This window comes from Acanthaster planci, linkage group LG06 (genome assembly GCF_054643075.1).
Source record: "Acanthaster planci isolate LZ-2023a linkage group LG06, COTS_SCS, whole genome shotgun sequence".
NCBI classification, from domain to species: domain Eukaryota; kingdom Metazoa; phylum Echinodermata; class Asteroidea; order Valvatida; family Acanthasteridae; genus Acanthaster; species Acanthaster planci.
This window is the reverse complement of record NC_141782.1, coordinates 21,325,135-21,337,775: the sequence shown is the minus strand read 5'-3', so window position 1 is coordinate 21,337,775 and position 12,641 is coordinate 21,325,135. Positions and strand designations below refer to the sequence as shown.

The 12,641-nt window shown below is 41.0% G+C and overlaps 1 protein-coding gene across 1 annotated transcript; it reads left to right on the top strand.

The window, feature by feature from the left end:
• Positions 1-203: 203 nt before the first annotated feature.
• Positions 204-11,309, top strand: LOC110987875 (cytochrome P450 3A24-like). Its single transcript, XM_022251000.2, has 13 exons — positions 204-362; positions 1,266-1,359; positions 5,214-5,266; positions 5,411-5,507; positions 5,875-5,991; positions 6,152-6,243; positions 6,680-6,831; positions 7,014-7,144; positions 7,379-7,504; positions 7,842-8,062; positions 8,389-8,526; positions 8,880-9,042; positions 10,043-11,309. The coding sequence occupies exons 1-13, from the start codon at positions 313-315 to the stop codon at positions 10,121-10,123; spliced, it is 1,515 nt and encodes a 504-aa protein (XP_022106692.2). The 5' UTR covers positions 204-312; the 3' UTR covers positions 10,124-11,309.
• The last annotated feature ends 1,332 nt before the right edge of the window (positions 11,310-12,641 follow it).

Sequence of the window (12,641 nt, the reverse complement as noted above, 5' to 3'; positions counted from 1 at the left end):
GGGACATAGCCCAACGCTGGCAAAAAAAAACACATAAGGATTCTTGCAGCTGACGGTTTTAAAAGCGATTCCATTTCCTCAAACTCCGTGTTTTGTGCAGGTAGGCTTACCTAACTGTGATGTGCCAGCAGATTCGTAAGTCTTTCTCAGATATTGATCTCAGCGTTTGTACCCGCATATTTTTTTGTTCCATTTCCAGGCTCTGCGCATATTTTGGATCCGGTCAGTTAGTTTGCCGCAATCACAACGCGATCACTGGCATCACTTTTTTTCTGCACACCTAGGAACAGCCGATGGTTAACTGATCTCGCGATGTCCATCACGCTAGCATTGATCGTTGTCATCGTTGCATTGTTTGCATGGTAAGATTTTAATATTTCAATAAAATCTATGCTGACTGAAATTGATTAACTAATTTTATATCTCAATAATACACAATATCTCAGTTCCAGAGATGTAACCAGTCACGAGGCGAGTCAACGTAGTGAATCGAGCCGAATTGAGCCATTAGTGACTCAAATCGAGTCGAGTCATTATGGGCAAGGAAGTCGAGTCAAGTATTTAGCTTCATTTAATGGAAGTCACCAATATTTGAACGTAATATGATAACTAAAAACAAGAGAGAAAGTCTTTTTTTTTGTATTTTTAAGATTTACCTCTGGATTTCTACATGTGGTCACACAACATCGTACTCTATAATGACATGACATGAACATTATAAACCAGCGCAGTGAGTCATTGCAATTATTTTTTTTCGCAATGACGCTTGCTTTTATCTTTGGGAATCTAGTTTTATAAACTTTCGCCTGAGTAGGGTCTTCTGATGAGGGACTCGAGTCATCTGTTAGCAATGACCCGACTCAAGTCAAGTTATTTACCCGTTGGGACTCGATTCGAGTCGCCAAGAATTATTGAGAGTCGAGTCATTACTCTGTTCAGTTCCCCCTTATTACCCAGTCGCTGTTCGGTCTTATTTGATGTTGACGGAATCGATTTCCGGTGGCTCTCATATTAAGACGCCCCATCCCCACTTACAAAAGGCAATGGAATTTTTACTACGCGTAGTTTACTTTTTAAAACTGGAACGCCACTCAGATAAACCTCTATCCTACCGAGCATTAAACTTGAAGTTTAAACGAGGCCCTATACCAGTTTTCAACTGCCCAGGATCGGAGTACATGATTAATTTAGCCTACCCATTACCCTGGATCTTTAAATTCACTTGCCCTTCTTTGAATTTCACTCTTTCCGCTTGTATGTCATAGGAGCACGTACAAGAGGATGACTTTCTTCAAGAAGTTGGGTCTGCCCGGCCCAACTCCCCTTCCGATTGTTGGCAACATGCTGACATACGGACAGGTAAGCCGAAAGGTCGCTTTCTTCCAAAATTCTTTAGAGCCTAAAAAGTAACCGTGTGACAAAAATGCGAATGTAGGAAAACTTATGAAGCACTTGCGATGAAGATGAACGTGGACTATAGTTCTTGGGAGCTCTGTTGGTGAGCACTGCTCTTACAATTGTCTATTCATATACTAAGAAAAAGCCCCAATGCAGATGTTATGTTCATATTGGAACATGCTTTCATTTTTAACGTAGCTAGCATAGGCCCCTATACCAGCATTTGTCGTCCTTTTTATGTACAGTCATTTGCCAAAGTTTAAGACCACCTGGAATTTTATTGGTATTTCTGTCACTAGGCCTGCATTACATTGTCTCACTGAATGATTACTTAACATGATTTTACAGTGGTGCATAACATCGGTGTAGTGCTATATACCCATTTGAATGAATTTTTTTGCAAAGGCAGGTCTTGTATGACATTTTGTCTGCAAGGCAGCATGGGTAAAAAAAAATCAGTCTAAGAAATCAGAAATAAGGGAGGGTACACTGAATATTAGACTGTTAACATGTCAAATCATGCAAATGTAGTCAAAAATGTTCAACCAAGGTGCCAAGGTTACACATTGAAAATAAACATAAGTTGCCATGATTGATTGGTTTAACTTTGGTTTTTCTTCAGGTTAATGCATTTTCTATGGGTGGTCCTAAACTTTTACAAATGACTGTAGTTGTAAACTAGATACGTGCAGAATCAGATATTTACTGTTCCAGATTGTACCAGCACATCTAAACCTCGTGATCAGTATAGCATATCCAGCAGTGGCATAAATGTGCGCCAGAAATGGGGGTGAACGGTGGGAAAGGCCATGGGGAAACGCCATTGTCTGGCCATGTAAATTTGAAGGGGGGGGGCACACCATATGATTCTATATACAGGTCGATGTTCACGATATTGATGTGTATCTGCATGTACTCAGAAGGGCAAATGTTTTGCTCACCATAAAAAAAAGAGTGTGAGCAAAAAGTAGGGGATATATACCCCCATCTCATATATACCCCCATGCATCTCCCCGGGATTTACGCCATGATATCCAGGTTGGGGGTCTGGACGGAAGGGGCAAAGTAAGATTTCTGATAGGCTTCTATTAATTAATTAATTTGTAAAAACGATGATCCAGCTCAATACTCCCTCCTTACGCTCCAGAAAGACAGGGGTGCCGTTTCGAAAGTGTCAGCATTTTCACTTCCTTGAACATGTCTCCACTTCGGAACTCCCCCCCCCTGCTGAATACGCCAATCCTCCAAACAAGCAGACATTTATATTACCATCTACAAAATCAATGCGGTTTATGGAACTTTTCATATGTAAATTCATAAAGATGCAGGTACGGGGTACGCGCATAAAATCATTGGCCATTTTATAGTGACAAAACGCAAAAGCGGCCCATTGAAAATGTTTAGGTAGATTATAAACTTCACAGTCGTTTTCTTTCGAAATTCCAAGATTTTTCACTTATGTCTTCAGGAAACCTCCTCTCACAGTGTCATAGCTATACGTTTCTGGGTCAAAGAGGGTTTGATGATGTATGAAATATGGAATTAGAAAAAACTTTAGCCCGAACAAACGACGTCAAAAGACTTTACATGGCTCCTTTCCGAGTATGTGGAATCAACATCTTTGTGATTCAGGGCTCCACGCATCAGTACAGTAAACGATGCGCGCTTGAGCGAAGACCAACCTTGTTAAAAATGGTGGCTTCGTCAGTGTCTCAAGTTTCATCTCTCAAACACAACCCGCTTGCAGGTATAATGTTCGAAGTTTATGAAAAATATACTTTCCCTTTTACGGGACGGAATTTCCTGTTAGCAAAACATTGATTTTTATTGAGCTTAAAACTTCGATGTTAGGGATTAAAAACAAGCCAGAGCGGCGAACCGAGTTGGAGCCGAGAAAACCGCACTGGTCCGTGTCCGCCATCATAATCCTGAATCGCAGTCCGTTTATAAATTCACGCAGGAAGGAGTTGCGATAATCTGTCTGCCTCGTGCGTGAGGGCAGTCCAAAAACAGACCAGAAAGTAAAACGTTTGATGACTGAAGAGGGTTTCGTGAAGAAAAAAGGGGAACAAAAATTCGCAGACTCTGAAATAAAATAACGCGCTTAAAGCTTCACCTTTGTGCGCGTATAATTATGAATTTATTTGGTGAAAAGATTCATTCGGTGGTATGCAGGGGAAAATGGTAATGCGCAAGACTGAATGCGCGTGCACACCCGGACATACCGGAAGTGTTTCTAGAACTGCGTAACGGACACGAGTATTACTAGTCGTATTTGCATATTTTGTTGCGGGTTATATCTTCAGAAAAGCAGTGTCTCTTTTAATGACTGTCTGGTCTAACGTTTCAACCTACCAGCATTTCTTTAAAACTTGCAAGAGCCTTTTTCTTTTTCCTCTCACTAGAGTAAATTGCGAGATAAAACGAATTTAATTTCCCTGTATAGAGATAAATCAGGAGCAGTTATTTTTTTCTCTGTGTTTTGACAAAACTCCTCTCTAGACTCTACCGTAATTCCACAATTACCAATTTGAGGGCCTGAGGTTGCAAGTTCTCTCACGTGAAATAAACTCGACATCTGTTACATTTAATATTCCATTGCTAAGAGGGATTTTGGAAGACACATTTTTACTTTAACGAAATAGTCTATCAGTCTTTAGCTAAATAGTATAAATTAGACATCTTTTCGCTCTTTTTGCCAAAGGACAGGTGTCAAGTAATGTTATCAGAACTTGAACATCAGAAACTGCAGTATACAGCGTATGTTTGCTTTAAAAAGTTAATACATAAACCGCGCCAAGGTGTCCTGGTCATTTTTGGGGGGAGGGACAAAGTCATTTTGAGGCTTTTACACCTTATTAAAACAAGGGAAATAAACCAAAAGTCCCTCTTTAAGCCTGGCTCTCTTTATGGCGGTCGGTCTCAAGTTGCCCCGTTAAACCTCCCCCCGAGTCAGTCCTTGGAAGCAACGAACCAGTGTTGTTATGGCTCTGTGGCGGTTGATTTTGAGTAAAAGACTAGATGATCTTTGCCAACTCGACCACAACGGGGTCTGCAACCTCCAGCCCCATCTCCAACAATACTTTCTCCCATGTCTTGTATAAAGAGCGCCTTTAGGAGACGGATAAACATGAGCAACTTTTCTTATTACAGTCATTTTCCAAAGTTTAAGACCACTTGGAATTATATTGGTATTTCTGTCACTGGTCCTGCATTACACTGTCTCACTGAATGATTACTTAACATGATTTTGCAGTGGTGCATAACATCAGTGTGGTGCTATATAGGCCTACTCATTTGAATGAAAGTTTTTTGCAAAGGCAGGTCTTGTATGACATTTTGTCTGCAAGGGAGCATGGGTAAAACAAAGGCAGTCTAAGAAATCAGAAATAAGGGAGGGCACACTGAATATTAGACTGATAACATGTCAAATCATGGTAATGTAGTCAAAAATGTTCAACCAAGGTATCAAGGTAACACGTTGAAAATAAACATAAGTTGCCATGATTGATTGGTTTAAGTTTGGTTTTCCTTCAGGTTAATGCATTACGGGTGATCCTAAACTTTTGCAAATGACTGTAAAATACTTTGAAGTGTGAAATTGTTTTCAAAGGTTTTTATTTTTAACATTTTCAATGTTTAAAATTGCCAAGCTTGACATGGAAGAAAGTTGAAATGATGGGGACTTTAAATGAAATCATTTGCTACTATACGCTTCTCGAAGCCCTAATGCTTTAAGTCATAGAGTTTGAGTCAAGTTATAGATAATAATTAATTGGCAAATATGTAAGGTTCTGTTTGTTTTTTTTATTCAGGGTATGCACACAGCACATGAAATATGGTCCAAGAAATATGGTAAAACATACGGGTGAGTAATTTATCTATTTGAAGTATTCCTTTTATATTTTGTGACTAAACAAAGTAGGGACTTATTTATTAAGACTGCGATAAATCAAGCAATTATGATTCGATCTCATTTACTGTCACAGTGTTGCATTTTATATTTTCACAGTGTCTTTGAAGGAGCGAGGAAGGCAATTATAACCTCTGACCTAGATATTATCGAAGAGGTGCTCATTAAACAGTTCAACAACTTTTGTGATCGGCAGGTAAGCGGCAATTATCACGTCTCGCTGTCAACAGATTTTTGCCGAAGTGCGTGCAATACGGCCGTTTCACAATAGTGCGCCACCAAGAGTTTGCAACGCGTTGGCCAATCACAATGCGTGAAATTTGTCGATCCGATGCGCGTTTGAAAAGGGTCGACAAATTTCGCTCGTGGTGATTGGCCAACGTGTTGTAAACTCTTGGTGGCGCACTATTGTAATCGCTCGTATTCTGACCAAGTCTTACACATACTATTTCGACCCACTCGAACCAAAAAGATGCATGATGCGTTCTCGGTCAGCCTGCAGGTCATTCCAGCACTCTAACTCACGACGTATTAATACTCTATGGAATTTTTTTTCCCTCCAGCACTTTCCCCTCCGGCCCAAACTGCTGCAAAACGATCTTCTAAGCTTACACGGTGACCGCTGGAAGCTGATGAGGGGCACCATCTCACCGACTTTCAGCAGATCCAAAATGCAAAAGGTTGGTCAGTAAATGAACTAATAAGCTGGTACATGGACCCATAACTATAGCTTCACCCTCAGTTTGAAAACTGGGACAGCATCTAACATACAAACGATACTTAAATGGCATTGTACGGGGAATTTTTCTCGACTTTCGACCATTTCTTGTCTTTTTTTAGATGGCAAGTTTAGTCACGAATAGGGCGGATATTCTTCTGAGAAACTTGGACAGGGTGTGCGACCAAGGACAGCGAAACGTTGAAATTTCCAAGTGCGTATTATTTTCATCTACCGTGATGTGCTTACGGGAGGCTTCGAAAAGGGAAACATTGTATCGTATATTTTTCTCTTTGTGCATAAATCCAAGATATTTTATGTGAATGTGTTCACGTTTATGACATTCTATCATACGCGATGGCCGAATCGCACTCGTAGGACGATATACATAAGATGCAAGCTTAAATTTAAAGATTTAAAATTATAAAGAAATTGAGGTGCCTACAGTTTAAGTTAGAAGCACAAAATAGCTAGCGGGTACTAGCGTGTAAAGAAAAATAACATGATTGTATCCTTTGAACAGAAATACGGGGGCCCCAACCACTCCTACAATGGTGGGACTTAATGGGTTGGTCGATTAATGGCTGCTCATACCTTAAAGATGTCAGAAATATCTGTGAGAACGATCTCAAATATTGTAACCCATTTAGAATACTGGGGAGTTTCGTCCTTGAGTCTGGTGCCTTGTGTGCGTATGCCACAGAGATAGACTCCCAGAATCTTGCTGATACTACGTTCATCGATATGGCCTGTCTTTTCTTTCAAGGATTTAAGGAGCAACAGCACGCTTGGGCAATCACCCGTAAGTCTTTTTATCAACACCGGTTAAAATTTTCCTTTGACACAAAGCTACTTTAATTGGAACCCAACCCAGGAAATACGTGGAGTTTAGATTTAAGCCTTGGTTTCTTTTCAAACTCTTTATAAGACGGATTGGATAACATACTTGGTTTTATTTGGTGTTATATTTTTTCCTTTATGCAGTTATGATGCCCTGGATGGAGCCTGTGTTGCGTTTGATGGGGTTTTCGTTACACCCAATGAAAGCTCTGAAGTTCTTCCAGAATCTTATCATGGACATTATCAGCGAACGGAAGGCGGATCATAACCAAAAGGTGAGCGACACCAAAGTATTCCCGAGGTCGACTGTAGCACACGCATCGGTTGAAAATGAGCCTTGAATTTCGCCAGTGTGTTGCTAAATAAAGTGAATATATTTGTCCAAATCTCTTTCAGTTGATAAGATGGCATCTGCATCTTTGCGATTCAAACCTTCATCGATGTTTCCCTCCAAAGATTTTGATAGAAACCCACTGACGTTTCAATAACCCCACGTTTTGTATTCGAAGGAATACGTCGACTTCTTACAGTTGTTGATGAAAGCCCACAACTTCCAGGACGAGGACACGCCCAAGGAAGAGAGAGTTGAGGTGGACTACAAGCGCGCACTCACCGACGACGAAGTCACTGCTATGGTAATGACCACATTTTGTGGTGTATGTCGAAATTAACAGGCTTCGGCTAGGTATAAAACACGTGCCTGCTTGACGTACGGCTGTAGCTAGGAGGATGCCCCTCCCCTACTTTTTGGCTGAGAGCTTTTTATCATGATGCTGCCATGTTTGTCTTGTTCCTTGTAGACCCATAGGCAACGGTAATACGACTTCACTTAGTAATAAAAGGGAACAGTCTACTTTTCCTTCCAGCCGCTGGGGACGTTCCGGGGTTTCGGGACCAATCAGAAGAGGCATGGGGCAGACTGTCATCTATGTAAGTGCACATGTGAATACGAATCATTTTATACTCATGCAGGCTGTGGTATTCTTCCTTGGTAACTATGAGACCACAACCACCACCCTTTGCTTCATCGCCTACCTTTTGGCAACTCACCCGGATGTACAGGAGCGGCTGATCAAAGAGATCGATGACGTCATCGGGGAACGTACCGCTCTTATCTATCAAGACATGGCTGCCCTGCCGTACTTGGACATGGTTCTGCATGAATCAATGAGGATCTATCCACCGGCCGTTGAGTAAGTACGGGACACGATCAAAGATCCCATGAAATGCATTCCGCGGACAGTGATTAGTGGAGATCGCACCAATCCCTAACCCTTTTGAGACACCTGCATGAGCTTCGTCTGGTCTCATGTGCGTTTTGACCAGGCGTATATGACGCTCAGTACGCAAGTCCAATTTTTATCTAAACGGGTACAGACCCCGAAGCATGTGTGGGGTGTTTGGCGCTCGTGGGGCGATAGTTGTACACGGCTACGAAGTTCAAATCCCCATCCGGTAATCTTTTTTGTCTATATTTATATTTAAAAAGCTGGGTTTTCTTTGTACTTTAAAAATCCAGGTTCGATCGAATTTGTCAGGAGGACTGCGTCATCAAAGGCATCCCAATCCCAAAGGGGGTGATGATGGAAATCCCAATATGGGTTGTTCATCACGATCCTGAAACATGGCCAGACCCGTACACTTTTGATCCAGAGAGGTGAGAAACAGAATTGCCCTTTTCTTCTGAACACCAAATGTTTCTAGTGCGCGTTTTGGGGAGATTTTTTTCAATTTTTCAATCATCACGCGCTAAAGAATCTGTGTCGTAGACTGCGTGACGTAACAGGAGACACTGCTGAGCAAAACCAAAGTTGGAGCTGAAACTCTCGAGTTTGAACACACGGCATTAAAGGCTCTATAAATAAACTGGTTAATTGCTTTAGTCTCGTTGCCATCTTATCAACCTTTATATTTAGCTCAGAATGTAATTTCAATTTAATGTTTAAAGCGAACACATAATGAAATCGTATGAGCAGTACATGTAATATTTGTCTATGATTTGTTATTAAGGTTTGCTCCAGAGAAGCGAAGTAAGATTCACAATGTGGCCTGGCTACCTTTTGGTGAAGGTCCCCGGAAGTGTATCGGTTACCGCTTCGCCATAATGCAAACCACCTTTGTCCTTGTCCGACTGCTTCAGAAATATCGTTTTGAAACGTGTGAGGAGACCGAGGTGAGGGTTACAAATCACTTACAATCATCCCCACGAATCTTGAGGAGCAGGGTTTCATGAACGACAATTAAGAAGCTTAAGGAAAAATAGATGTTATCGTTTTTAAGATTATCGATCCATTTCGATCTACTATGTTAATTTCCAAAGCGGGGGGGGGGGAGTGCTGACACCATAGGAAACCATATAAGGGTGATGTTCCTGATACAGATGTACATTGTATTAAATTCCTGCATCATCTCCCATCAGAACGGCAAATTTACGGGTTTTTTCAACTGTCTGCCCTTTCCCCCTTTTTAGTGTTATTGAATAGGCCTATAGGCCTATTTTTGGTTGATGGGATATCCCCATATTGTTCACAGTCCGCCTTAATTGTTTCTCACTGCGAAACTGTGTGTGTGTATGTGGGGGGGAATTCAACAGCACAACCTCAGGTCATAAAGTGAAGGGGATCTGTACCCCTATCCGTCGGGATTTACGCCCATGCCTGCTTTGGAGCTTTTCGGCAGTATAAGATATACCGGTAACACTCGACATCGAGCAGCATAAAGATACACTTTCGATATGATCTGACATCACGCTTATTGTGACGTAGGGAGCTAAGGATTTATAAGAGGTGGTTGTGATGGGATCCTTACCACTGTTTGTAGATTATGACATAGTGTTCCATTGTTTTGAACGACATAGCTTGCAAGATCATAATGATGACGTGCATATACCAACAATGAGTCAGAGCTCGGTCAAGAGAGGGCGCAATTTACTAGCAACGGAGGCTCCTTTGGTGGGATTGCCGATGGTTCACCAAACAATTATAAAAGGCGTTACGGTAGCGTGGTTACCAACAAGATGGATACTCCCAACCAATATGCCTCTTTTCAACTGATGAGGTGGTGCTTCTGCTCAAGGTGGATGAACCGCTTTCGCAAGTTGAAGCCAGGCTGTGTGTCGCACTGCATTCTTGCCAAACGTCTTACTTTGTCTCACTGGTTTCCTTTTCTCACAGATTCCGCCGAAATTCGGTAAGCATGGGCTGATCCTACCAGAGAATGGAATGACACTGCGTCTTGCTCCACGAAACAAATAAACTCGCAACTGAGACCCTACGGACAGAAGCAGGACTTGTCATGGATTGGGTTTTAGTTGTATCAGTTAGTAGGAACTAAAAATTACTGCTGAATGGTGAATTTTAAATGGGTTAATGTCAAATAGATTATTTCAAACTTTTCAGCTGCTACTTTGAAGTGAAAATAAAATGAGCACTTCAGCAGTCAACGGTAAACTACAAAGGGATTAATTAACTAAAAAAAGAGGTTTAAAGCAAAACAGAGATGTATAAATAATTTAGCACAAGACGTCAGGTGAACCCTTTTGTTTTTGTTCACTCATTAATTAATTTGGTTTCAAGTACACCTTGCATTTTTGTTATTCCACACCATATGCCCTTATGTCGTGGCAATAAGTTCTGATTTGTTGGTTTCATTGGACACTGTGAAAAACGAAAAGATGATAATTGCGAGTTAAGCGTCATAGAAAAATGCACACAAATTACATTCAAAATGTAGCACGGTTATGGGTCGATACTCAGTGGTAGCTCACAGACGTATTTAGCACATATACTACATGTACATTATATGAGGGTGGATAGTCGGTTTTAGCTCTAGAAGTAGACCTATACTGGACGTTTACAAACTAGTTGTCGAGGCAAAGCCCGAAAGGGTCAATTTTAAATGATCCTGAAGAAAGTCATATTCCTTGACCTGCAAAGACGGTAAGACCCAAAGGGAAACGGATCTGGGTGACGTCATCGGAAGAAAACTTGGAACTTTTATCAATATTAATAATATACTATCATTTAATGGACAAATAAATCTTTCACGGTTGATCGACTTAAATCTTTTTTTAACATTAAAGGTCTTTTTATTGTAACGCTCATTCTGATGACGCCATTAGCTTGAGCCCTCAGGTGCGTTATATACATAAAAGTCGTGGACTAATTTTAGGATGATTTCGCCACATACATTACTGAAACCATCAACCTTACCACCAGAGGGCGGTCGAGTATTTGACGAGAACCTTCCTAGTTTCACTTTCACCACTGTTGAAAACAAATTCGGATCTTTGATATTCACTGATTATGTTATTTTTCCAATTTCAACTGGAAGCAAGCTAGGGCCACATGATTTTTACACACAGTCTCAATGAAAACACATAGATTTATTCCATGACTTCTGCAAAATAAATGAAAGATATATACTTTTCGACACCTTTTAGACGCTTTGTGGTGGCAGTACCTATTTATTTTATATATTCGCCGGTGGCAAACGTAATTGTCCCAGTGACCATTACACCACTGTGCGCATAACTGACAGGCCCAATCTAACGTTGTCATCTTTGATCTTCAGACTTGCAACGTCTTCACGAAGGCCAGCGTACCTACCAGTTTAGAAGCCATTACAGCAAATTTCACTTAAATTGGAAACTAATAGCCAAAACGATTTAATGGGATTTCTGAAGAAAAAACTGAACAAAGTCAGAAAACCTGAGAGAAAATGATCATCGAAGTCGCACCCCTGTACATTTTTAATGGCCCACTCACACTTCTTGCCGTCAAGGCCATTGTGCGCATGCGTGCATAATTATGAATTTTTTAGTGAAGAGGTCTATTAAACAAATACTTAATTCCACCACGCCCAGTTGGACTGTTCCGATCGTAGTAACTTATGAAGCAGCCATAGTACAGCCCAAAATTTAAAAGCTGGTCAAATGGTATGGAGTGCAATTCGTATATGTACACCGACATTCATTAACAAAATTCATGGAGCACGAAAACTCAAAAAATTAAGTAAATGTAATTTAAAAAAAAACATTTTCAATCACATAATCGCATTCGCACTTCCTGAGTCTTCTGCATAGCCTTCGACCATTTTAGTGCTGACGTTGCCTTCGAAATAACACAATAACCCTGCTAATTCTCGCTAATAGGCGCATCCTGCCCAAGGCATATCTTGCGGGGAGGGAAGTGGGCAGGGGCAACCCCGCGGTGGAAGGGCCCTGTGGAAGACCATAGTAAACGGGTGACCCCGATTAGAAATCAGAAATACATGTAGTCAGATATCAAGAACAGAAAGTGCTGACACCTTACAACCGGTACTAGCCTACCCCCCAAATATCTGACAATTCAGATTAATTAAGCTGCTTTTAAGAAACCCACATCGAAATTTCCCCGATCTTCATATAAACCTAATTGGCCACCATGTATACACCCGACATATAATGGATGGTCTCCGCCAGTCTGAACGGCATAACGCTGATCGACTCTACTGTCTGGCCACGGGACGAAGTTTGATGCCTTCCTTCGGGAAAGTGAAAAGACCAGCATTGAGATGGAGTGGAATCTGCAAATTCAATAAAAGAAATAAATCGAGCTCGATATAAAACGCTGACACAGTTTGTGTTTAATGCAATAACATAAAAATATTAAATGCAGGATTTTTCCAATCTCCACGCCATTTCACACGTTAACTGACACTGGCGTTCCTGAGGCTTACTGTCTTCTTCAAATGAGACAAATTCCATGGTGATGCTCTGCTTCTCTATCTTTG